The sequence below is a fragment of the Taeniopygia guttata genome, chromosome 7 (assembly GCF_048771995.1).
Source record: "Taeniopygia guttata chromosome 7, bTaeGut7.mat, whole genome shotgun sequence".
Taxonomy (NCBI): domain Eukaryota; kingdom Metazoa; phylum Chordata; class Aves; order Passeriformes; family Estrildidae; genus Taeniopygia; species Taeniopygia guttata.
Genome location: NC_133032.1, coordinates 34,093,107 through 34,120,769, shown reverse-complemented (window position 1 = coordinate 34,120,769; position 27,663 = coordinate 34,093,107). Strand labels below are relative to the sequence as shown.

Below are 27,663 nucleotides of genomic sequence, written 5' to 3'. Positions count from 1 at the left end.
CTTCATCCATCACTAGCCTTCAAAACATGTACTTTAAAATGTGCCTGCTCAGAAGTTAAATATGATTATGTTAAAATTATTCCCTTGCAGACTTCACACAGCTGCTCATTAGTGCTGTATTGCTAATGGGATAGCTACTGCTATCCTGCAGTGTTTCCCTCAGCCAAATTACTCACTGGATTAATAAAATGGGATGGGGAAAAGAGTAACCTGTGCTGTGCTCACAACCACAGAGAATGTCGTGTTTGAAGTGTATTTTTTTTCCTCATGTTTCACTCTTGCAGCGCAGTGTGAGCCCCCGTGTGAGCATGGAGGAACTTGCCTGCCTCACAACGCCTGTTCTTGTGCTTATGGATTTGTAGGGCCTCGGTGTGAAACAAGTATGTATGAACTCACTCAGGCTTTCTTCAGCACATGTTTCAATTAGCAGAAAATTACAAGAGAAAAAACAAAAAAAAAACACCAAAAAACCTTTTTTTTCTATTTTTTCCCCTCTATTTCCCCTTAAAATAATTATTGAATACAAAGGATTCAAGTAATACAGTAGCTATTTCAGAGCATATATTTACCAGCAGCATTGTTGTATTATGGAAAAATATGCACATCTAAATCAACATTTTCTACGTAAAATTGCTTCCGGAGAAAACAAACAAAAGAAAGAATGAAAAAAAAGTGCATGTTATCTATAGTAATATTTATGAAATTTAAGATTGTGAGTGAACGCAGTAATGCTAATTTTGAGAACACAGAAAACCCGCCATACCTATTAGGAGTTATGCTACTCTGCAATATGACTTTGAAAGGAGGTTCAATACAGAAAATATCTGAAAATCAGCCTTCAAACCCTCCTATATCAGCAAAACACATGTACTTCCATCATTACAGACCTCGCTGCTTATTTAAATATCAGGTAGCCCCTGAGAGGAATATAATTTTATCTATGAAACTGAATAGCCAGAATACTTAAAAAGCAGCGAATTTTAAGTGTATGGCTTCTAATAGAGAGAGCAGATCAAGGAAAGGGCCGGTTTCCACCCTCAGTTTACCTCCTGGACTAATGCTATCAGTTATAGGCTGTAATAGGACAACTTTAGGCTCTGCAGTGGGGTTAGTGATGAGAGATTTTGATTTTTTTGTGTGTTTTGCAGTGGTGTGCAGCAGGCACTGTCACAATGGGGGGGTGTGTGTGTCACCAGATGAGTGCCAGTGCAGGCACGGGTGGAGCAGCCCCTCTTGTGAGACAGGTGAGTGCTTGGCAGTGCCTGATCCTGTGCCCAAAAGTGCCCAAAATCCCTCAGGTTCCCCCACAGCTCAGTGCTCAGACTGGGAATTGCTGCTTAAAGAGCTAAAACCTAAGAAGAGGTGACCAAGAAAGAATTAAAACTTAGAAGAGGACACCAAGTACAGGGCAAAACCTCAGAAAGTCTTAACTGTTCATAAATTTAGATGTTTATGTAGCTGTTCTTAGGTTTAGATTTTTACCTAAATCTCAGAGTTTTATAGAGGGAATCTACAAACAAAATCCTTTCACAGCTTTTTTAGGTTAGTGTGATTCTGGAGCTAGTTCTGACCATGCTGTGCTGCCAGAATTCACACTGCTCCTCCTGCCTGCATCTCTCACTTGCAGAGCACCTACAGGAAACATCCACAGGAGTGTGGGAGCTCAGGAAAAAGCCACCTCCACCCATCAGTACAAAATGACAAGGTGTGGACTGGAAATAGGTACTTATTTCTAGCCAGGGCTCAAAGTTTTAAACAGACACAGCTCAGACCCCCCCTCTCAGGATCAAAGTCCTAAAAGCTGGGGTGGATATTTTCTCCAAAGGCACAGAAACTACAGCACTCACCTGGGACAAGGCATGTAAAATAGTGAAATATTAAAAGATGAGAACTACCTGAATCAGTGCCAGACCTGAAGGCTCCAGAGGCAGTCTGCCTCTGCCATGGTGAATATTAAATGTCTGAGACACCTTCAGCCTACATTACCTTTCCTGGAAGGTGAGAAATGTCATTTTAACCTCCATCTCCTGGAGATTGCTCTTCCTGTAAGTGTTAAAATGACAGCTCTACTGAGGAAACATAAATTAGCCCAGCTATGACCCACAGGAAATGGCTGGGATTGTCACTGCTATTCTGGTTCCCACTAGATCTGCTTATTCTTCTCAAGGAGTTCTGCAATTTTATTTTGGGGTGGCTTTAAACGGAATCCTTCCAAGAGAAGGACAGACAACAAGCATCAGTAGCAGTAACTTCCAGACCAGAATAACAGCAGCAGGATTTTTTGTCTGCTGACAGCTTTGGTGAAAGGCTGCCAGACTCACCTCTCTGGCACAGTTTTGAGTGCACTGCACAGAATATTTTGTGGGCATTTCTGGTGTTTCCCACCACAAGTGTTATGATAGGAATGTCAGGAAGAATACAGGTATAAAAATGAACGAAAAAGAGATGACTTTACCACTGGAAATATAAACACTGACAGACTGACAAGATTATGGACTTCTATGAACTAGCCAGGACAATGACATGACTAAACCAAATTCCCCTTGAGCAATTAATTAAATCCATTTTGACTTCATAAGTGACTGCTCCTTAGTCAGAAAAACCTCTCATCTAGACTACAATTTCACTTTCTTTTTCTTATTCCAAATTGACATTTTATTCCTTTTTCAGTTCATCTGAAACATTTTAGTGACCCTTAATTTATTTAAGCTTAAATGCATTTATTTTTTTTTTAATGGGCTATCCTGTAAGATACTGAAAGACAAAGGGAAGAGAAGGGAAAAGGCTGGTTTAAAGTGCCACTCTGCTTTACAATGAAAACTTTATCAGTTTCCTTATTCTTCACACACTGGCTTCCCATCTAAATCAATTTGAAATTCTAACAGTTTTATTTTTAACAGTCTGGTACTTGCCACATAGAAATATGCAAGACAGCTTTTAATTCCTAATGCCTGTTGTATCATCTAGAGTAATAACAGATACATAAAGAGGCAAAGGGAGCTCAGCCAGTGGCTTTGTTGGTGATGAATGAGCCAATGTGTTGTGGGAACTGGCATTTAAATGAGGCAGAACAAACAGGTTTTTTGGTGCACACCTATTCAAGTCCATGGAAATGCCACAATGCTCTGCTGAACGCAGACAAAGCAGCAAACAATTAATATCTCATCTCCAGGTTATCCAGGGTGTATTTTATTTGACTACATTTACTACCTTGGGATCGTGCTTGGTGCGAATACTGGAATGGAAATAAATGAACTGTGCGAATCAAAAGAATACATCCGAAATAAATTAAATTACTACATTAAATTATAGTCTATTTCATCTCCCAAGCTATGCTAAAACAAGTGAAATGCTCCCACTGTGCTGACCATGAATAAGTGCTGCAGCATGAGTGATCTGCAAGGGCTGCATTAAACTTTTCACAGTATCACTAGAAATAATAATTCTAATGACATGTGCAGCATTAAAAGAGAGCCTACTCTGAAAAGTTCAACATTATCAGAGATCCATGAAGTTATCTTATATTCCCATCCAGCTGTGTGCAATCCTGTGTGCCTGAATGGAGGAGTCTGTGTACGGCCAAACACGTGCTCATGTCCTTCTGGTTTCTATGGGCCACAGTGCCAGAGAGGTAAGAAAGTTCTATTTATCATCCTGATAAAGGGCCCAGGCTCAAAATATAAATATCACCTCTAACATTACCTACCCCCACATGAAATATATCCAGAGTCTCTCCTTGTCATAACTATGTGGGCTCCTTTGTTGTTATAGTCTGTCATAAATCCACTTTTTATTGTTCCTGATGGTATTGGAAAGAAGTAAAAACTTATTGGTGATGCCATTAGTGGTAACTAAATAATTATTCTAAAACTACTTGAGTCAGTGATATCATTAATTAGCAATTATTCAATAAAATGATAAAGCATGGCAGTATTTTATTTTGGTACCCTGTGGTGTGTACTATACTGGTTTCAGATATTTTACCTTCAAATGGGGCTCACAGTGTCACTTACCTGACCATCCTAAAGTGTCGTGGATGGGAGACTTCTGTAGGAGCTCACCAGATCCTTGCTTAAAAATCTGATCCAGTATTGCCCTGCTTGAGCAGCAGCTGATTTTGAATTCCTGTCCTAGCTCTAAACTGAGGCTAACAGTATCCTGGCTTCTCACTCACACTGTGCTGCAGGAGACAAATTAATGAATCCTTTAATAACCCAGTATCTCATTTAAGAAAGAGAACTTAGGGCCCAAGAAGCTGGAACATCCCTGTGCTAACACCACTCACTTCTTTTTTCAATATGGATCTAGTAACTCCTCCTGAATCTGGGAATATAAATACACCCAAAACGACTTCAAAATTAAAAGTTCTTTGCTCTTACTCTCTTTTGTTTCCCACATTCCTAGATGAATGTGGTCTGATGTGTATTTTTGCACGTGAATGATTCACACAGAAAAATCTAATTGCAAATAGAGCTTGCTGGAAACTTTTTTTTTTTAATGATGTTGGGGATGAAGGAGAGAGTGAAAATGTTAGACTGTAACTTGATGATCTTGCTCTCGAACACAGAAAGTGATTTTCAACATTGAGGTGATCTGAAATTTTTGCTCTCAAGTGTCCTGGTTTAGACACTGGATTGGAAATAAGTATGCACATTCATGGGATCTGAAATTGCTGGGAGGATATAATGGATGGATGCAAAGCCCTTCCTTCTGCTTCTTTGCGAAAGGGAGAAGGAACAGCACCAAGGCCAATTAGCAAAGTCCAACACTGATCTGTATTTCATGGGGAGAAGCCCTTGAAGAAGCCCTTTGACAGAGACTTAAAAACCTGACCCCACTGGGAATATTCTGACCACTTAACTGCAAGTATCTAGGAGACCCTCAGGTGCCAGGAGTCATGTCCCACATTTTTTCCACAAACAACACAGAATTGGGGTCTCCACCCAGGCAAGAACCCAAATCATTTTCTGGGGAGACACCTTCCCAAAAAATACCTCTGTGAGCTGCTCTGCCACCAGAGGCACCTAGAGAAGGAGCCTGTGCTTTGGCAATGCTGATCCCTCCATGAGTTTGGTGCACAGAACTTTTCCTCTCCTCTCCCCAGCTCTTTGCATTCCCCCCTGTAAGAATGGTGGTCACTGTGTCCGGACCAATGTCTGCTCCTGTGCCGAGGGCTACACTGGAAGAAGGTGCCAGAAAAGTGAGTTAAACATTTCCCTTTGTTTTCCAACAATTTTCTGACTCCTAAACAGCTTTTCTCCTTTTTGTGCATGTTCCACAGAATATTTAGCCTGTGTTTCTGCTGCAATCACCTATATTTCTATCAGAGCCCATAAAGGTCTGTTATACCCAAAACCAACTTGTTAATTAGAATAAGTCAAGTGCAAGTTGGGAGAGAACATTTTGTTGGAATCCTCTCTAAATATTTCATGAGTTCAAAATGAGTAACATTCATATTCGGAGATTAATTAATTATTTTGCATGAAAGATATTTTGGGGGAAAAAATTAAAGCCAAAGGCTGAGAAGCTAAGATCCTTAAAAATATTAGAAAGTCATAGTTCCAGCTTAATTAAGGTAATTGGTTAACAGCACTTTATCCTTGAATTTGTTCTTGTCACTGAAAACTCACTTTTTTCACGTTACCATCAGTATTAATATTTGATTCTTCGATTCTTCTGGGTTATTTTGGCACTTTTACAGACTCAATTGCTCAACAATATCTGTCAGCCAGGGAGTTTAGGATATATATGTGAAAACTTCTTTTTTTTTTTTTTATTATTTCTTAATCAGTTTGAAATTGGCAAGAGGGGAGCTGTGAAAACAACCATTCTTGGCAGGAAGAATCTGTACATTTCCAGAGCATTTTATGTCTCTCACACACAGAGGAAAAAAAAAGCCAGTAAAAAATTCCCTGCAGCAACAAAACCCCTCTCATTCCCCACACTCCTTCAGCAGAGAGGGTCGTGACGCACAGTGCACAATTGAATAGTCTGTTCTGGCAGGAATGTGCTGGAGGGAGAAAAAAGGAGGAAAAAAACCTTATGTTTGGCATCCTGTTTTTGAGGTTAGGGAACATTAGAGAAGTGCTGTTTCCAGCTTTAAACAGCCTGCCACATCTCCAGGCAGATCAAAGGGAAGCGTGCTGATGATGATTGCAGTCTAGCAAAGCACTCCCTGGGATCCTCCAAACTCCACCAACTCACAGCAGGTTTTTTTCCTCTTTCCAAAAGTTTCTGAGGTTTTGTTGTCCATCTTGGGATGATCTTTTGCAAAAATGTTTTTCGAGGTGATGAAAACAATTTTGTTCTGTCTGATCCAAGCCTTCATTCTACTTCAATAACTGCTATTTAGTCTGGTTTATTTAGCCTAGTGTTATAAAAACTTGAATAAAGGGCCTGTGAATGTGATGAATGAAGAGAAACATAATTAAGTGGAAGGAAAGCACTACTTTTTGCTGATTCTTACTGGCTATTAACTGCTAATTAGTGAAAAATGTTGAATAATATTTCTTCTTTCTTGCCTAAAATCAAGAGCACATGGGACAAGTGTCAAGATCCATCAAAAGAAGAAGTTAATTCACAAGACTTTACAACAAGCAGTTTGTCTTAGAGCTGTATGTCTTCTTATTTTTATATAAAATAACTCTCTCTCCTCTAGCAAAGGTTCCAGACTTTGCTGCTCCTCTGGAGCAGAAGCCTGCAGGGCACAGCAGAAGTCAGTCTCAAGCTGAACTTTGCAAACTTTCCTCCCCAGAAAATGGGGAAAATCAGTGTTCCCAGCAGTTGGAGGCTGCTCTCTGTCCCATAAACCTCTCAGAGTTCAAATGCAGAACACATCTCACCCTTTTTTAGGCATGATTTCATATCATTTTTCATCAGGCATAGACTAAATTGGGGGATTAGATAGAATATGTGGCACACGCTAAAAGGCTAAAATGTGAACACAGGCACATGTTCCTAACTCACACACAGACAAATGAAAAAGTGGAGAATAAGTCCCTAGTATGAAGAATTCCCACTACCCAGCCTCTCCTTTCCTTAAATAAAACATGTAAAAGCTACCATAATATCCATTTGAAATTCCTAATAGAGCTGAGTATCATGCTGCTCATTCTGCTGTGTCACTAGCAGTAAACATATCTGTATTTATACATTTACAAATTTTGTTAGTTTTGATAATCCTGAGGCCAGCTGGGGCAGCTGGCTGTGCAGAGGTGAGACAACCCCACGTTTTCTGTGATTTCTGTGCCTGGGTGCTCAGAAATACAGCTGGGAGACTTTTTGTGCAGTGCTTCTGCTGGCCTTCCAGGGAAGGGTATGGCAAGAAGGAATCAGGAAAAAACAGAAGGTTTCAGCTTTACAAAGGGTTTTTTTTCAGGATTTGAGTATCTTTTCTGTCAGGCTTTAAGGGCTCCAAGTAAGGTAGCTGAGCCCTGAGTTGCACAGGACACTTCAGCTTGCACAGAGTTGTAAAACCCTCACAGAGAGTGAGGAAAAAATGCACATATCATGATAGCAAAGCTGTGATCAGATGTGAAGTTTGCTGGAAGTTTAACACTGCATCATCTCCCGTTTCCAAATCACCAGGACAATGTCAGGGAGACTGCTACAGGTGAACCTGTGGCCCAAATCACAGCTCAGTGGTGTCCCCTGTTGCTGCCAGGTGACCTCACACTGAGAAATGTATGGGCAGCTTAGCCACAATGATGAATGTGACAATTCTGAGAAAAAAAATTCCTTCTGAAGGATTTTAGCATTATTTTATTTGTTCTTTGCACTCTGAACATAAAATTGCTGTATCCTTATGCACATTTACACTTCTAGTATAGTTTCAAACACTTCTGACAGCAAAACAGCTTTATTATGTACTTACACTGAGTCTATAATCTTAGAAATTTGGGGTGGATTATTATCTAATAAAACCTATCAAGATATGAGTAAACTTAATACTAAGGCAGACAAATTGGAAGTTAATTCAATGATATCATTGTTTGATACACTGATACTGTTTTCACTGCTTTTAGACATTTCTCTTTCCTTCCTGATATCTCACCTGCAGGGACAGAGGGAAAAAAAAGCTTCTATTTAATTTTGGCAGCTTCAGATTCTCAATTGAAGGAGATAATAAAAACTAAAAGCCACACAACCCATCAAAGAGGTTATTTTCGAACTGAACAAAAACAGGCTATTGGTTTATTTTAAACACATAGAACCATGGCTTAGGGTTATCACTTTCATCCTTGTACAGTTTGGAATTTCTAATACTGTCTGCAGGACAGCCAAAAACGTGATGGCACCACGTCTTTTCTATTCAGGCTCGCTCTCCTTTGCTTCCTGAGTATGTGGAGAAAAGCACTCAGCCTGCAAGTTGGTGTTTTGTATCTAAATAAACATCACTCCAAAACCCCAAAAAGTGTAAATCAGTGAGGTCTGATTGGCTGGCAGCTGCAGTAAGAGCCTGGTGATTAAAAAGCAGACACCCACAGCCTGGGCACGGGTGGCAGCGCTGACAGGGAAATGTGTGCCTGTGCCTCAGCAATCTACAGCCTCCTATCCTCACTTGAGAAGGATTGTTTCCAGTGTAATCACTCTTGTTGAGAGGGGAGAGGCAAATGCTGGCAGCACCTCAAAATAAAATATGTTTCTGGATCAACTTTGCATCCGACAAACACACTCAGGCACTAGAGAAAAACTGTTTGTGCAGTGGTCTAGATTCCTTTCTGAAAAACACAGCTTTAACAATCCTGGGTGTCACTGCTTTTCAGGAGGCTTTAAAGCAGGGTGCTGACTGATATCTACTGCATCCTTACAAAAAGTATAAACAAAGACAGCACAGAAGTTTTTTTCATTTACTATGTGTATTTTCATAGGGCTGCTCTATAAGAACCTTTAAAAATGAAAGCCCATTAAAGCTGAGTTTTCTTATGGAAGGTTGGAATGAAGAGAAGGGGAGAAGAAGAGGGATTCCCGGGACCACACATTTATCCTTCCCTCTGCTGTCTGCTTCTTGTGGGCGCATCTCTGAGCGAGAAAAGGCGAGCCACAGCTCCCTCTGGAGCTCATCAGCAAGCAGAGGTCAGGGGAAGCCAGCATCCTCCTCCTGCCTGTGCCAGCACACCAGGCACCCCTGGAGCCTGACCTCAGCCCCTCTTCTGGCACCACCTCATGGCCATGCAACCCAGCCAGGGACTCGGGGTTTGCTCCCCATGTGAAACAGAACAAGTGTCTGTGTGCATCTGTTTCACTGGGGCTCAGTCCTGGTGACTTTGTAGCACATAAATCATCCCCCTGCCACTGGGGCTTTGCAGATTGGATCTCAGAGTTAGGAGATAACTATTTCTCCATCTCAGTAATTCCTGCAGCCAGGATTTATAGCCAATTCACAGTGTGCAATATAACTCACAGTCTTTCCTCCAGCTCTGCTTGCTCCTCTTCCCTCCTCCTTTCTTTTCCCTCCCTGGTAGCATGAGGACTTTCCTTGCATGAGAGCTAGAGGCAAACTAATTGGAAATGTGAACACTGGGTTTCAAAGGCAGCTTTTTGCTAAGCAATGTCATATTGTGAAAGTCACTGATTTCCCACATTCCAGCCTTCCCATGTAATGTTTCTGTACATTACTGCCTCGCCAGCTGCATAAGCAGGAAGTTTTACTGCTCAACAAATCAGACTCCCACCGAGTTGTCATCTTGACACTGTGTGATGTATTCTCTGCAATGTCTTCACTGAGTAGCCAGATTGACTAAAGCTATCAAAAATCAGCCAGTTTGCAAGCCAAAGGTCCAGCAAACCCTCCCACACAAACAAGCAGGGAACAAACCACATATCTCATCCAAATGGATGAAGGAATCATTTACATCAGACTTGCTTTTCATACAGCAAGGATGTGCTTAAAAGCAACAAGTGTTTGTCTAAAATTCCTGGACAGCAAATATGTTTGAACAGTGGGTGTTTGGAAGGAAATGAGCAGCTGCTTATAGCAAATAGACCTGTAACTTCCTGTTCAAAGCAACAAAGGTACAAAGGTTTGTGGGCTGGCTTGTCCTTTAGTTGGTGCCCAGTCTGGAGACACAGTAGTCTCAGTTTTTACTTGATTTTCCAGTCTATGTAACAGAATAGGTTCATATTAGATGTCATCTTCCCCTCCTGGGCAGGAAATACAACAGAAGATGAACCAAAAAAAAAAAAAACCAAAAAAAAAAAAACACAACAAAAAAACCCACCAAAAAACAAAAAAACAAACATAAATAAATAAATAAAACTAAAAGTAAAAAAAAAAATCAGGCTACTGCTGTCTTTCCTATTCAGCTGAACAAAACATGATCTGTGCATCTTGCCTGGGGGGGACAGGGACAGGTGAGGCTTCCCAACAGGAGACAGTGACTCACAGCACAACCTGGTTTTTGGTGTGCTCTCACAGCACTGCTCACCCTTAGGAAGGATTTGTGACAAAACCATTAGTCGGCCTTTCTTAAAAACTAAATTTTTTCATGTATATGTATCTGATGCATTTATTTTAATAGGGGGTTTGAGCACATGCATCTGTCTAAATTTATTTTTCAGGAAGGGAACAAGAATAAATCTGGGTAAGAACTGAATATATTTCCTAAATAAGCCCAAAAGCATTATTAAATTTTTTATTCATTCCATAAGTGGAACATTCGCAGACTACAGCATGAATTTTACTAGAGTAGAATATCTAAATTTTAATATTCTTTACCTGTATCTTAAATGCACTGAATAAATGTGCCAGATCTGCTGCTGTATGTAAAAGCATGCCTAAAGCAAAAGAAAAGAGATTCCTGAATTACTGCATCTGTCTTTGCAGTGGGCTTCTGTGTGACAAAAAGTGCTTTTTGCCCACTAATTGACTTAAGAAAAAATATTTTGGGGATCTGTTTTTTAATTAAAATATTTTTTAAACATCTCTTTAAAAAGGAGCAATGGCTCTATCACTTGAAAAGCCCAGAGGACAGATGGTCATGGAGATTAATGTTGTCTGTTTATCCACAAAAAGACACAGGCAAGACAATCCTCTCCAGCACTGATTTCCATCTAAGCTCAAGCTTATTTCTGAGGCAGATAATGATGGGGTGATGAACAGATCAGTGCAGTGCCAGTGCAGGCAGCAGTCCTATTCCAAACTTCCTGACCTGGCCCTCACTTTTTGGCTGGGTTATCAGCCAAACCACTGCAGCTTGGGGCTGCTCTCCTTGTTTTGAGACTTGAATCTCCCTTTTCTTTTGCACAGATGAAAAAGAACCAAATGGCACCAGGCACAGGAAGTGCCTTAGCCCGCTCAGGGCAAAGAGAATGTGCCCAAAGGGCCTAAATTGCCTAAATTGCAGGGCATCCTCCAGCACAGAGCTGCAAAAACAATCACCAGAGGAGAAACTGAGTGTATGAGTCCTCTTTCACTTCTCATTCAGGCATGACAAGAAAGCTGCTCAGCAGAACAATTTATATGCAGGCTGGAACGGTTCACTGACCTAATAAAACACAGAGCATTCTTCAATGAAGAGAAAATGCTACCAAACTCAAGCCCCTAACAAGTTGGGAATATGACCTGTGCTGAGAGTATACTTTACAATTCCCCACATTAATTATACACTAACAGTTGCAAAGATGAGAATAAAGTAGAGCTACGGTCTTTTTTGAATTAATAGTGCTGCAATCAGACTAAAACCAGTCCGTAAATGAGAAAAAGCATTTTCTAATGGTTTCAAAATCTCACAGTTCCTAGCAGAATATTCCCCAAACATCCAAATGTGCACCAACATGTGCTGATTTTGTTTATGGTGGCTTCATTCTGCGAGATGCTGAAGTATTCCACAGCTATCCCAGCATGACACTATTGCATGTCCAGAGTTGTAGACAATAGGCAAAATGAAGATCATGAGACCAAGAGGGAGAGACTTTCAGTCCAAGGGGAGAGGGACTGCCTGTATTGCAATGACAATCCCCCCCTGGTTTCCTGAGGTTTAGGAGTTTTGCCTACCACTCACTCCCAGGGAATGTTTTGGAGGGGCAGATGGAGAGATGAGGATCCTCCTTAGCTGGCAGGAAATGTTATCAGCTGAGAGCAAGGTGACAGCAAACAGGATTGCAGTGCACCACACACTGACTCCAGGAGTGCAGTCTAGCAGCTCAGTAGTTTTCCCACATAGCAGTAATTATTTTTCTCATTTTTTACTGAACTAATAACTAAATTAGATTTATTTCCTGCTTTAATATCTCTAAAGGGCCCCATAAGTATATCAGAGTACACATCAGAATGAAGACCCAGACATAATTAGGCAAAGCACTGACATTGCACTGCTATCTATATGGTTTGCAATTTTTCTGACCATTTTTTTCTTCTGAAATGTGTGCTAGGTCATGCAAACTAACTCTTATTGTTGGAGCTCTGTGCTAAAGTGAATATATTAGAAATGCAAACTGTCACCACAACCATCACAATTACATTTACAGCTCCCTCTGTGTCTTGTAGTAATTTGTTCTCCCGTGCTGCATCCCTCTGAGGTTTCTACCAGATTATTTTTTATTATTCAGAAAGGTAATTTATTGAAGAAGTGCTTTGCATCTCTGTCTGAGGTATGTGAAGCGAGAAATAGGGTGAGCAAACCTCAAAATGATTGGTAGCTTGATATGGATAAGGATCCAAATTTTAGAGCATTGCACAAAATTTGGAATTTTATTACATGACAAATATTCTTTCTCCTTAAAATTTAATCAGTGGCTATAATTACTGGCATTCAGTGGATCACACATCTGAGGTTACTCAGACAGAGCTTGCAGAGAAAGTTATATCTTTATTTACAAACCCAAATCAACACAGATGAGAAATTTCAGATAAAATCAAGCTGTGGGAAAACATATGTGCCTAAAACTCAGCGTGGGCAAAACTATTTCCTCGCTGCCCTTGGAAGCAGAAAAAAGGGGACTGGAAATTGCTGGTGTCCCGAATCCATAACATGTTTTTCAGAGCTGTGTGCATTTGGGACCTTCACAGCAGCAGATATATTGGTACATCCATCTCACTAATGATCTGTTGAGCATCAGTTGTACCCTCTAAAGGGGTGAATGACATTTTTTTACCTCCACTAGTTTCTGCCAGCAGAATCCAAACAATGGTGTCCTTTGTTAGAAAAATCTTTTTTTGGCCAGAACGCACCCACTTGGGATTATTTTTATTTTTTATTTTAAAATATTGAAAATCACTCATCAAGATCAAATCTTTATTTGGAGCTTAGTTGTTTCTTCTCTGCAGCCAGGATAATGTTTCATCTGAGCAGTGCTGCTTGGGTGCATAATGCACCCAGAGAGATGGAGAACCTTCCTGCAGTGGATCAATTGAACTGTGCCATTTGGTGAAACTGCTGGTCTGACCTTCCAGTTTGTGTCCTGTGAAAAGGACCAGCAACATCCCTACAGTGTCATGATCTGACATGATTCCTGGCACAGAGCTTCTCCACGTTCATTGTGTTTAATCAATAGGTGATAAATTTTGCCTACAAACACTTGAAAGGGCGAGCAGTGCCAGCTTTAACACAAAATCCACTTCTTTCACATTTACTGGCTTCATTTTTGTCCACAGCTCAACTTCTGCCAGCTGTATTCTCCTGACAAGAGCAGTCAGTGATATTTTAAAATCTGTCCCATGCTCTGTGTCCGTACTGGGCTGTATCTCCCCAGCTACAGCCCTTTGCTTTTGAGAATGTCACACCAAATCAAGGCAACCACTAAGCAGCAAGGAGGAAACAAGCATTAAAACAACATGTAGCCATAGAAAAAAACCAAACCTGAGCCTGATCAAGCTCCCTGCTCCACAGAAGAGCAATAGGACGAGTTGAAATATTCACTGGACCCACAGAGAAGTCATCAGTTCAAAACCAACAGCAGCCAGAAATAAAAGCAGTGCCTGTGAATCAGCCAGAAATGTCAGCACAGGGATGGTGACTGAAGGGATAAGTTGAAGTATGTATCTACCAGTAGGTGTTCTTTTGGCTGCATTTCTGTGTTCTTTGTCAGCAAGATACAGCCTGATGCATTGCCTTAGCTGGCCCACACAGATGTTACTGCTTGAGGCTATTTTCTCTCTTTCATCCAAAGGCAGGATGCACCCAGAAGCAGGTCAATTTACTCAGCTTCCACAGGAGGAAAAAAATAAAAAAAAAAAAAAAAGAGAGAGAAACTGAAAGAAAAGCTATTTTGAAAACTACATCTTCTAATCAGCACTGCAGCCTGATTCAGTGTCTCCTCATCAGAGCCTTGGCTCAGGGTACCTGATGACAGGTAATTTAAATTCAGAAAGAAATAATCTCTGCAGTCTCATGGCCGGGAAAGGACAAGGATGTTTCAGTTCCTGAAACATTGCAGAGGATCCCTTTCTCCGAAGATTTCAGTATCATGGTGTAATTTTCCATCTCTTTTTCTTTTGATTTTATGAGGGTGGTGATATGTCATATTTCAACAAAATTAAAAGCTTTTCACTACTTATTATCTCCTTCTAGTGAGAGAAGGTGTAATGAGGTCCTTTTGTGTAAAGGTGGCTTAGGTTAAGCTAGGAAAGTTTTTGATAATCCACACAGGCAGTGAGGTCTGGAGGACACGTCTGGCTGTTTGTAATCTGGTCAGCAGATCCTGCTGGCTAATAGTGTGAGCCTTCATCCAGCAAAGCATGTCCAGTGCTTAACTCTGCCCCCAGTCCCTTCAGGCTTTGCATAACAGATAATTTGCTTAATACTGTTTATATTTTAGTAGGAATACTGCTGCAGATTAATGGGAACAAAGGCAGGCAGCAGAAGTCATAGAAATTCTGAGTGACCATGGCTGGTGCTACTCACAGCAGGAGAAGAGGGTTCACTTCAAACACAACATTTCAGGTGCTGGGGGGTTTTAGCAATCCACAGAAATATTTATTTTTCTGGCAAATACCTCTCTTTGGCTGACAAAGCAGAAGGTGTGACTGCCTTAGAGATTTTAGGGCTGAAGGGTTTGGTATGGAGCATCATGGAGGTTGATAAAAGAGTTTCAAAAAGCACTTCGCTGGGTCAAGTGAGCCTAGAGGGTCACAGGAAATTTTAAGTGATTGTAAGGTCAAAACACATTAAAGCCATCAAAGAGAAATAGCTGCTGCATTAAACAGCAAACTCAGCAAGTAGTGAATGCCTTCCAGTGCATGGGAGGACTGTGCCTATTTTATGTGGTGCTCTTTGCAACACCTGTGTTTTATCTTAACACCTGCAGCTGCTTGTCACTTATCCAAATCCCCCCTCATCTGAAATACAGCACAGAGCCATGCTGCTTCTCCAGCCTGCATCATCACCTTCAGCACAGGCTGACCTTACCTACCCCACCAGCTCAGGGCGCCAGGAGATCATGGAGGTGGTTCTGAGCTGTGAATCGTGGCTTTACAGAACTGTGGCACGATACAGGCTCGAGAAACACCACTGCATATCAAATTCTATGCTTTGGTTCTTGCTGAAGAGCATGGAAATGCCAGCACTGGCAGCAAGGATGAAGGCTCTAGTGATGCTCACTGACTGCCAGCAAGTTTGCACCCAGGGCCTGAGGACAGCACAGGACTCCCCCTACTCCCAGTGCTATCTCCTGCCTGACTGCAACAAAGGGAACACACAAATGTGTTCATATCCATGGCATCAGGACTAGTCCCCAAGAGAGATGGAAAACTTATCAAGCCACTGCTGTCTCTGGTTAACTCTCTGGGCTTTCTTAAGAGGAAGGCAAAAAAAAAAAAAAAAAAAAAAAAAAAAAAAAAAAAAAAAGTGAGTCGTTTCAAAGTCATGCCAATACCTGGGAGGATTGCAATAATTTGATTTGCTCTCCTAGTGTCTGATAATTTATTTAGTTTTCCTGTGAGAGGCTCTGGCATTTTTGTTTGCTATTTTGAAATTGGAACTCCTCCACAGAGGCCAAGGAGTGGGACCAGAAAGGATCCAAACTAGTTATCATTAACAAATGTTGAAGTCTGCCTGATGGGTATTGAGATGGAGCTGTATTTAAGAAAGTTAAAGAAAGGGAGGACAAGGTGGAGATGTCAGGAAGGAAAAGGGGAGAGATAACACTGCATTCGTTTACCTAAAGGTGCTTGTGAATTCCCTGGCAATAAGAGAATTTCTTCCCCACAGGGCAGGGAGGCAAAAGTGCTCCTCCTGTTCAGAACAGGTTTGGTACTGACTTGAACCCTTAAGTTCACTTTGAACTGAACTCCTTTGGATTTATCACTGAAGTCAGAGATGCCATAAGTAATAAAGGCAGTTCATGCTATATTTTCATAGCTACTTGGTCATTTGTAAGGCAACTGAACAAAAAAAAGGGAGAAATGGAAAGCTGAAAGTCAGTTTGAACTTGTGTTTTATTCAGATCAAGACTGGACCTCACCTGTTGCTGAAACCATTGGTGAATTACTAATTTGAGTCCCTGCAGCTGAGCCTGCTGTCAGTACAAAAGGAAAAAAAAAGATAAAAAACAACAAGAATGTGATTGTGTAACGTCAAAAACATACAGAAAATGTAAACAACAAAAGAAAGAAAAAAAAGCTGAAATATCCATCTGAACAATTACCTTTTCTTGAGTTTACTTTCTAAGAGGTGGTGGGAAGACACTGTCCAAGTTTCATATGATCTCAAAATGAAGTTTATAGATTTTCAAGTGATTTTAGGAGAGCAGGTTAGTGCTGAGGACATTATGGTCCATGAATATCAAAAAGCACAAAGTGATTTTAAATCTAGAACCAAACTTCATGGTTTGGGCTCATCTTTTCTAAATTCTGAATGTCTGAGCTGTTTTATAACTGCAACAGGAATTGATCCAAGATTGTGGATCAAAAATCTTTTACTGAAGATGTGAGATCAAAGGGGAGAGAAAAAGGAAGAGGGAAAATAAGAGATTAAATTATTTCAGAGTTATGGAGGCCATGACCCCTTGAACTCATGTAGGTTTTAACCAGTGGTTGCAGCATTTTTTAACAGCTCAGCAAGAGCTGTGGATCCCTGTTAGCCTGAGGAAGCAGAGCCAAGATTACAGCATGGATCAGGAGAGGTGGAGAGAGAAGGAAATGGAGGATGACAGTTTGAGGGCTGGGGTCCAAGCAGCCCCTACAATCCTGGCCATGTCTGCCCTGCCTAAGGGCAGGTCATGATGCTGAGGGATCCAGGAGCCTTGGCACAGAACAAAATGCAAATGTAGGAGCCAAGCAAGAGCAGCAATACAGCTCTAAAAGCTGCCAGTGCAGCAGCATCTGGGCTGAAGGGAGAGACCAGCACACAAAGTGCCACAAAAGCAATATTTCACTACATCACAGGAATAATTAGGGAACCTAAATCTATCTACTTAAAAATGCCTGGTCATCCCTGAGAGAGGAACAAAAGGTTATTCTCCCATCAAATAAAAGTTGCTGCATTTTTGCTTGCTGTCTTTTGGTAATCATCCCTATTTTGAGGCTCTATCAGGATCCCACCTCCTACAGCAGAGGTCTGAGGGGGGACTGTGGTCATTCAGAGCCCTGCATGCAGTGACAACTCACAGGCAGGACTGCTGCAGCATTAACACTCACACCTTTGCTGCCAAACTCCTCCTGACTTGGCTCTCTCACCCCAGTCCAGCCACTTGCTGTGTTACACGGCTTTTTGTACTCCACCCAATTATCCAATGCCTTCTTCCATGTAAAATGCAAATCATTCCCACTGCCACCATACTGGCACTGCCATGTTTCTGAATTACCCAGCCTCTGATGGGTGCTTCCCACACTTGGCTATTAAGGCAAGGAGAGACAGGACAGGAGGAATTTGGGTACCTGTCTATGGCATCTCCCTACATCAAACCAGGTTGGGATTGCAGATGTGTGACCTCCCAGTAACGTGAGATTTTAATGGTAGATGTTATAAAATAGCATTGATAAATACAGCTTAATCAGAGGGACCAAAACCAGCTATTCGATTTTTAGTGAAGTCAACAAAAAACCCATCTGGCTTCTTGTGTTTGAAAGAACAACTCAGCTCTCACATCTTATTTGTGCAAAAGAATAAAGTAAAAAGGTAAATATTTTAATAAGTAATGGTTCAAAAGGGCAGTGGAAGAATAGAACTTTAGGATTTATGCTTGGCTGAATGCAAAATCATACCCAAAATTGTGTGAAAACAATCCATCCTCATCAAGGCTTTTCTTATCCAAATTAACATTTGAGAACATGAAGAAGGAATTTTCCCACATGGAAGTGAAAGCTCTAACAATCTTGGCCTGTCCTCTTGCTTTTCTGAGAATATTTGTCACCAGCCTCTCTGCTCTGGTGAGGCGGCTCTTACCAGAGCTTCCACCAAAGAGTTTCCACACATGACACAGCATCTCCCATAAGGATGGGATTTCAGATTCTCAATTCCAAACCACTTTTCTGGTTTTTAATTACAAGCCAACTGACCCTCTGCAAGGAAGCAAATGAGCCTCTGTCGGAATCTGTGGTATTGATGATCCAGAGATTGTAGAAAGTCTCTGTCTTTCAGCCCCTCTGCCAAAGAAGAAGCCATAATTTGTGCTGGTTTCAAGGTTGTTTATTCTGTTTATCTCTAACATGTTCTGCTGCCCTGCCGCATCTCTGTCCTGCAGGGCAGCGTGTGGGGCTCTGCCCTCAGTGGGATGTTATAAACATTAAATACCAGAAACTACCTGTGCTGGATTTACAATAACGTGCCAATATCTGTCACCTACGTTGAACAGTGTGTCCCCAGCCTAAACCAACAGAAAAATGCCAACACTACAGTGAAACATGGAGGGCATGAAGAAGAAGAAAAAGGACAAGATACACCCAATTCCTCCATCTTGTCCCCTTTGAACCCCTAATCTAGAATCCTAAAATTTTACTTTTGCACCAGTGCCACACTTAATTATTCCTTATATCAAACACTCAGAGCTGGTAATTCATCCCGTAAGATTGGAAACTCTTTTCCATGGACAGAGATCACAGACAGTGTCTCTGGGGGCTCTGTCCAGGGGGGTTCCTGACCCCTGCCAGGGTCCCAGACCTGCCAGGGCAGCCAAGGGGATGCCCTGGACTCCCACAAGCCTTCACTGAAGTCTTCCCTCATTTCCCAGCTCCCATGTCCTTTGTTGTGTTCCTGCAGGTGTCTGTGAGCCCACGTGCATGAACGGGGGGAGATGTGTGCACCCCAATGTCTGTGACTGCCCGTCTGGCTGGAGGGGAAAGCACTGCAGCAAACGTAAGCACCTCTACTCCCATTCAAAGTTTCTATTCATTAGTCCAGTCAACAGCAGTTTACAACCTTCTAATACTAAAAACCAGCCCAGAATCTGTTCTGCTGTTTCAGCAGTTTGAAGAAATAACAGTTTTAAGCACAGGTAATACAGAATGCTGTAAACACTCGGTGCTTGCAGAGGGGAAAAAGCTGTGTAGGGGAACCCTGGTTCTGCTTCATGCAGCTCTGTTATACATCTTGTTATGGAAATTCATTTTTACAGTATTAAACTTGAAGCATTGATTTTATGTTTTAACAGCTTCACATATTTTGTTATATTCTAGAGAGAAATGTCATGTATTTCAAAGTACAGAACTATCTAAAGCCTGCTATAAAGCTTTCCAAACTGATGTACTCTCAAGGTCATCGGTGCATAATTTGGAGAATGACGTGTTCTTACTCTGTAACTCTGACTACAGTTACATAAAAATGTAATTAAAAGAAAAACCTCTCACCCTGAAATATTTTCAAGGAATAGTTTTCTGTACATGGTTATTCATTACCACAAAGTTGACAGATAAACTGAACAAATTTATAATCAAGATGACATACTGTATGTAAAGCAGATTAAAATATTGGCTTTTTACCCTTTAGGTCCTGCTAGTAAATATGATTTCAGAAATAGTGGCTTGATTTTATAATATAAATAATTTATTCAGAAATGCTGAAGGAAGGGTCTCTGATATACACCAGATCATGCACTCGCTCTTTCAGGATCTCTGAACAAAAAATATATGCAATAAACATATCAAACTTTTCTATGAAAACATTTTTTTTTTTACATGGAATATCTAGTGCATGAATGCATCATGGAGAGATTATTCTTAGCTGATGATGAGCCAAGCATTAGAAATGCCAAGCCTCCCAGCAGACAGCTATCAAAGATAAATTTCTTAAGAAGAAAATATCAAAGAATGCTGATCACCATGCTGATGACGTGGCCTTTGGAAGTCAGCCACATGGAATAGAGCCTAGCAGGTCACCTCTCAGGCAGCCCTTGAGCACACAGACACATGTGTCCATCCTCTCACGTGTCCCATGTCCCCTGCCCAGCTGTGTGCCTGCAGAGGTGCCTCAATGGAGGGGAGTGTGTCGCCCCCAACGCCTGCCAGTGCCCCGGAGGATGGGTGGGAACGCTGTGCCAGACCCGTGAGTACTCCCCCAATTCCTGCAGCTTTGTAAAAACCACCTCAGGTTTTTGCACATGTCATTTGCTCCTGTGTGTGTGTTGTGTCAGGTTTGTGCCTGAAGTCAATCATCTTAAAGGTCTTTTCCAAGCTAAAAGATTCCATGATTCTATTACGTGTACAAGTCAACCATAACACGATTAGCACCTAAAGTCTTCCTCTTATTTGTCAGAATTGTCCTACCAGCAAAACTGGTACTTTGAAAAACATTTCTATACTCAACATAAGAGGCCTGACTCATCTGTTTTCTCACATGGATGTTGAGATCAACCTGTCAGACAAAATAAGTACTTTTCAAATTAAATAACTTTAAATGCAAGGTAAAACGAAGAGGTCAAGGAGAAAAGGAAATGGAGTACCCATTCTCTATACCCAAGTGGCATTAAGCACAGAAACTCTGTGTGTCTGCTGACCTGAGAGCCTGACCCTGTAAATTCTACTTGTTCAGACTCACCAAGGTGGCTGGAAGTATTTGCATTTGCAGGGGTTGGAAGACCTGGAATGGGAATAGATCTGTTATTGCCAATTACATCCAGGGTCACTTCAGTTTGTGTCTGCCATTAGCTTTACAGCAAAAGGGTATGAGGAAAATATCAAAGCATTATCCCCTGTAAAGGGCATTATCTCCTTTATCTTCCTTTCCCTCACACTCACAGAGCATAATTACTTATGGAAATCTTCTGTCAGCTAACTCCCAATGGCTGTGTAATTGTTTCTTTGTGCCAGCTGTCTTCTAGTTCAAACATAGGAATGTTTAAAGTTATTGATGGCATATTCTTGACTCAGTTTATAAAATAAATAAACAAATTGTGCTTGCTCCTATGAAAGGCAATTAACAATTTCTGCTGTCCTATCCAGGCACACAAGCCAGGTAATTTTTTTATAGATTTATCTAGCCTTTGAAACTGCTCCAAATCCCTTCATTTGCTAGTCACTGTGGTTTTACTACTTCTGCCTATAGTGGGAGGTTAAATCTTTTTTTTTTTTTTTTTTTTTTTTTTTTTTTTTTTTTTGTCCAAAAGGGGCTGGCTGAAACTCCCAGATCCCACAGCAACCCCAAATTTCAGATTTTTTAAAGAGAAGGAGAGAAGACTATTGTCAGAGAGCAGATGGTGAGGTCTTACAATGCTGCTCCAGGGTATTCATGGCAAGGCAGGGGAACAGGATCATCCTCACAGATGTTAGGTCTGAAGTGTAACTCTGAAACCAAGTCATGTTTCATGTTTTAATGGGAGGCTATTCCCTCAAACCCTGGACTCAGTGGAACAGATGCATTTATCTGTCTAAACATGAGAAGCCTCCTGACTGCCTCCCTTGCTCACCTTCTCCTCAGCTCTGGCAGAGGCTGCAGCAGCACAGAGGGCTGAGCCCAGCCCCTGGGCACAGTTTTTGCTGCCCTTGCCCTGCTCTGGCCTCTGTCCCACCTCCCAGCAGCACAGGGACACTGGGCCAAACCCACAGGCTCTGCCAGAACCCATCAGCTTCTGGCAAGGAGCTCTTTGGTTCATCACTCCTCTCCCCTGTGCAAAACTGCTTGGTCACATTTCAGCTCCTGAGGTTTCCCTGAGCTCAGCAGCCCTGTCTTGTTTGGATATGTATTACCAAATTCTGGGTTCCACCATGGCATCAGCAAGGCTGAATTCAACCTAGATTTGCACCACTTTAACCACAGACTTTGGCTATTAAACTCAACAATAGATCAAAACATTCACATTGTAAAATAAGAAAGTAGTAGCTGCCACATGATATGAAAATAATATTTCATATCTATATTTATTTATTCTATAACATTAAATTAATGTACCGTTTTTATACTATATTTGAATATTTTGATTAATACTATGTATTAATTCTATGTTTTTAAATTATTAATCTCAATCATTTCCATTTCATAATGCAAATATGCTATCTCACTCTACAAGTAACAATTCAGAGGATAGGTTTTTTCAACAATCACTCTGTAATCCAGAATCCATCAGGGCAGGATTGTTTCTTGGAGGCTGTTTCAAGGGTAGGAGATGATTAGATAATCCCAGCTTCATTCTTTGTTTTCAGCCTGTGAATTCACTTGACCACCCTGATCAGGATGGTGGTGATGGAAATGCAGATACAAGTTTCATCTACACCCTGAACCTCATTTTTTCCTCCCTGTTTCCTAACACATTGAGGGGGGTGACTAAACCACAGGATACACAGAGACTTCCACTGCTATTTTCTGAACATTTCCCAGATGGAACAGATTGTTGAGGTCCTTTATACTGAGATAGCCAGAGTAGGTCCTTGAGCCAACGAGAGGGACAATGGACAAATACTAAGAAATCATCTTGGACATCTACTTGGACAACTACTTTTTGGTTTATCTTTCATAAGAGTCCCAGATCACCTCCATCTGCTCAGTTTCTAACTCACAGAAGTCTGAGCCCACATGGACCATTCAAGAAGATGTTTGGAGGCAGCACCTGTCACAATAATTCCTCTCCAAACACTTTCTTTCTTCAGCTTTCTACTAAAACAAAAAAAAGGTAAAACATTCTCTGCTTTCAGGTCTCTAATAATTTATTTACAACCTCAGATACTAATATCTCAGATTTTCTTGTCACCTTTCACCAGGAACAAAGACATAGATCTCTATCACAACCCAAAAGGCTTCAACCCTTCAGCAGACAAAGCCACTGACAGTACCCTAGAACAGATTTTCCATTCTACTGCAATGAAGATTGGCAAGGATTGGCAATGACTGGCAATTGGCAGAATAATTTTATGTCTAAAATATTTTGAAAATGCCTCAGAGAGCCAGAATGGGCTGTAATATCAGAGGTAACAAGGAGCTTATAACTAATTTGGAGCATTTTGGAGATGCAATCACCCAGGCAAAAACTCTGCCTCTTTTGCAATGATGCACAATGAAATTGCACGTCCATGTCATGCAGTGAATTATGATTTCTAAATGCTAAAATCACTCAAACTCATATTCCAGAGGCATCTGTGCAGGAAAGTTTATTTACAGTTTCACCAGTCCCTGGCTGCAACTAAAGAACTTGGCAAGAGCAAAAGAGACTTTCAGTAGACATTGATAATGGATAAAACACAATAGTCCTCCTTTATCAGACTGTAAATAAAGAGGTCAGTCAAAAGAGTAGTTTTCTTCCCCACTCATCTGTAACTGAACAGAATGGCTTCTGAAAGAGAATCAATAAAATAGCTCATTTGTCCCAACAAATAAGGTGCATGGGGGAATACACACGTTATCCTTGATAAATACCTGTGACTTTGAGGGGAATAGTTTAAGGAATAATGGTCAATTTTCAGACTGCACTGCAAATGTAGGGAAATAATATTTTGAAAGAACAGGTTAAAAAAACTAATTTGCAATATTCAACATGTCTCAACTATAGAAAAGAGTAGCTTTAGAGATGATGGTTGTTCCATTAGAAGCATTTTTGTCTTACTCCGTTTTTAGCTTCCATGGCTGTAAAATATCCAAAACCTTGCCTTTCTGAAAAGAAAGAAACAGTATTGCAGGGTCACCATGGTTTCCCTGATTTCCTATTCCATATTAGACACCAGTTTAAAGATCCATGCCTGTGGCTTCCCCTTGCCTCCTGTGCTGGTAACTCACATTTCTCATTTTCTTGGGCTCAGAAAGAAACCTTGGGCCAAAGAAAGGAACATGTGGCAGCAGAACCCGATGGCCCTGACAGAGACACCCAAAACACATCTCAGCAAAGTCAGGAGGCTTCTGGCCAGGGGTACAGGTCTGTTGTTTAAGGCTCTGAATGCAGGATCAAGGTATAATTCTAACAATTAATTATAAAGTATAAGAAGGTTATAGTTGTGAAGGATGTTCATCATTAAAATTCATGCTGCTATCTTCTGTTCTAATATTATTGAACCCACACTGGCTCCTCATTGCCCTTCAGAATAACTTCTCTTTATTTGCATGTTATAAGTGTCAAGCTTATGGCCTTATAATTTCCTCAGTATTCTTCCCAATCTCTTTCTCTGCCTTGAACAACATCCTAGGCAGGATTTCTTCAAGCTTTCCTCTGTAACCCTTCCAAACCTTATAAAAAGCAAATAATTTTGAAAAGAATGTCGTTCGCATGCAAATTATAGCTCTGTTCTTTTAACATGCAGGGATAAAACTCTTTCTGTAATTGGCATTTATTGATTATAATTTTAACATAAGCTTAGCTTGTTAAATGACTTTGCTGGATCTGTACAGGATAATGCATACATAGCTGGTGTCATTTTTAGTGTTTAGTGGCTTAGGATCCCTTGTAAATACATTTATGAAATATTCATTTGAATTTCAGCTCTGTTATTATCCTCTGTGATGTCAATTCCAATTTTCCTCCAAAATGTTTTTAACTTTTCTCTTAACTGAGCTCTTGTTTTTCTGAGCACTACAGAAAGAAGCTGGGGGGTGATCAGGGAGAAATAGACAGGAAGAAAAGGATGAAAAAATGAGGAAATATTTTCCCTTTTTAAAATTTATTTTCACAAGCTGAGAATCAGGGAAACACAGAGAGAAAACAAAATCCTAGTACCTCATCTAATGCCCATGTGTACCAGAGCATACCCAGATGCTGTAGGGATCTGCAGAAAATCCACTTCTCTTTGCATTACCTATTCCTATTTTATCTGCTACCAAGATGAAAGGAAAATCAGCTTCCATTTTTCTCCAGCCCATATTCATATCAAACAAATAACAGAAATATACACAATTCTTTCTCTAATGATATTATCACACACAGGTCTCTCTCTTCCTGCTCACCACACAGTGGAACTGAACTTGCTTGGGCTCAAGGAGCCTTTTCTGCTGACAATTCCCTGTTGGGAAATGGCTTTGTTCCAGTGAGCCAAACTCTAAGTATTTTCCAAGTGTAAATCTGTCCTTGCAAGATTCATGGAGGAGCTGGAGTAGCACTTCAGAGATGATAACCTCCCTATTCTAGCCTGAGTGTGGTTTCATTCCTCCTCTGCCCCCTCCACACCCAGAATTCAAATTTGCCCTCTCAGAAAAAGGAGAAATTCTGAGGTTTGCAGTTCGCTGTTCTGTATCTTAAGGAGATTTTTGCAACAGACACCCAACAAAACCAAGTTTCCTCCTTAAAATTTGCTTCAAGAAAACAGCACTTTTGTCTTTTTCAAAGTGGCAGGAATGCATCAACAAGCTCACAGACTAGGAAGGCAAGTTCCTACTCCAGGTCACTGGAGTCCTGCAGCACACAGCCCTGACACATCTGGCTTCTCCCAGGGGAGCACCTGCAGGTCACCAGCACCTGCAGCTCTGGGTGTGCTCTTCTTCTGGCCATGCTCTTGGGCAGTGCTTTGGCACAGCATGAGCTCTCACTGGTTACAGCCTCTCCTCTTTAAGATGTGTAGAGTGGCAGCAAGCCTGGTTCTTTGCTTCTCTACCCCACAACTGTGAAGTCTGTTAAAAATATTTAGAATTTAATATTCCTCACTCGGTCAAAACCTCAGCCTCACTGGCATAATAACCTGACAGAGCAAACCCAATACAAATTCCAGGTCATTCCATGATGCCAAGGTCATTATAAAAATTATTATAATTCTGAGGATCATTTTTGGATGGCTTAGGATCCCACAATGGGTTTCCTAAAGAAGTTTGACCTGGTCTATCTCTGAGACTTCAGATCTCAGCACAAAGACTTTGCACGAACTTAAATCTGAGTCAGAATCAGAGCCTGAGTGCAACAAACTGAAATTGTGGAATTTGACCCTTCAGCCCCTTAACTTTTTTAAGTTGATATTCTGTAGGAAAAAGAAAAAAATCTCATATGAATACAGCAAATTCATTTAAATCTGATGGAACATCCTGCTCCATCATGAAGGAGATTGCTCACAGAGATGTGTCTACTTTATTTTCAGCTCTGTCTTAGTGGGGGCATGGTTGGCAGCTTCCTGTACTCCTCTGCCACACAAGAAAATGTAAGAAAGCACTCATTGAGTCACATCTGACCAGTTTTTAAAGCATTTAGTTTGACTGCCTGAACTAGGATACAATATTCTGGCAATATTTATAGAAGGTTTAGCTCATGAGATCTAATTAAAATAATGTGATGTACATTCTTCTTGAATTGGTGCCCTCTGAATGGGCTGCTCTTTTTCCTCTATGCCAAAACAATGTCATAACAATGGAAATTGCTAATGAGGATGAAAAACCAGCTCAAATTTGACTAATTGCTTTTTTCTCTCTTAAAAAATAATAGAACACTGATTCTTTTATTAACAGAATATCTTCAAATGGATTGGCCTTTATAAATGCAGTGGTGCTCTAGATAAAACATTTCTCTGTTTGGTTTTTTTTCCCTTGGAATAAGTAGTTCATTACTAATTCTCTATGACCATGAAATCACATGTTCTTATTTGGTTTCCAAAGGTGTGAATTGTGAAGTTCACCAAATTGTCCCATTTATTTATTGTGATAGCATCACCTTTGGGAGTACATATTTAACATATTCTTTCATCTCAGCTCGAGGTCAGCTCTTTTAACAGCTGTTATTTATTTTAATTGGAACAAAAGACAATCCATTTTGGCATAAATCTTGCCCAACCATCAATGCCCAGAATGTATCCTGGCTTTCAAAATTAGGCCTTGTAGTGATCCATTTCCAGCTCAGCCAAGGTCATTATTTGTCTTTCCCCCATCATTGGGAAAAAAAGGAAAAAATAAAAATTGTAAACATAAGAGACACAGAAGCATGAAAAGCTTATGACAAACCATCTTTAACTCTCAATATTTCTAAATATTTACATCCTGATTACAAGACTTAGACTAAGTTCATTTCTAAAGAACTTTATCTCTCATTTGTAGCACTTTGTGAGCAAAACGGTCAATTTGGGGGCATCAGACCAAATGTCTGTGCTTGCAGAAGTGGCTGTGCTGGTTCAGCATGTGGGAACAAGGTCATGCCCAAACTCACTGATCCTTGTGGTAACAACAAAAATAACCAGGTATAACTGAAATAGTTTACAGGTAAATGAATAAAGCTTTGTTAACCCTATGGAACATGTAAATAAGGTCATAGAATATTTGAAAGGAAATTGAATGACTGCTCAGCTGCAAATTAGGCCAGTATTCAAGTTCTAGATAACTTTTCCCCCCTGTTTTATGCCTTACCCTCGATCAGACATGTCTGACTTCCAGAATGGTTTCAAGGCTATTGCACATCTGGCAGCTG

General features: G+C 40.7%; 1 protein-coding gene across 1 annotated transcript in view; it reads left to right on the top strand.

Moving 5' to 3' along the window:
- LOC101234197 (von Willebrand factor D and EGF domain-containing protein-like) overlaps positions 1–27,442 on the top strand; it is a 133,851-nt gene extending 106,409 nt beyond the window's left edge. The window contains exons 22-28 of the mRNA XM_041717675.2: positions 285–380; positions 1,149–1,244; positions 3,536–3,631; positions 5,105–5,200; positions 19,137–19,232; positions 20,322–20,417; positions 27,297–27,442. Of these exons, the coding sequence (XP_041573609.2) occupies positions 285–380; positions 1,149–1,244; positions 3,536–3,631; positions 5,105–5,200; positions 19,137–19,232; positions 20,322–20,417; positions 27,297–27,442 (722 nt within the window). The remainder of the gene's footprint in view (positions 1–284; positions 381–1,148; positions 1,245–3,535; positions 3,632–5,104; positions 5,201–19,136; positions 19,233–20,321; positions 20,418–27,296) is intronic.
- The last annotated feature ends 221 nt before the right edge of the window (positions 27,443–27,663 follow it).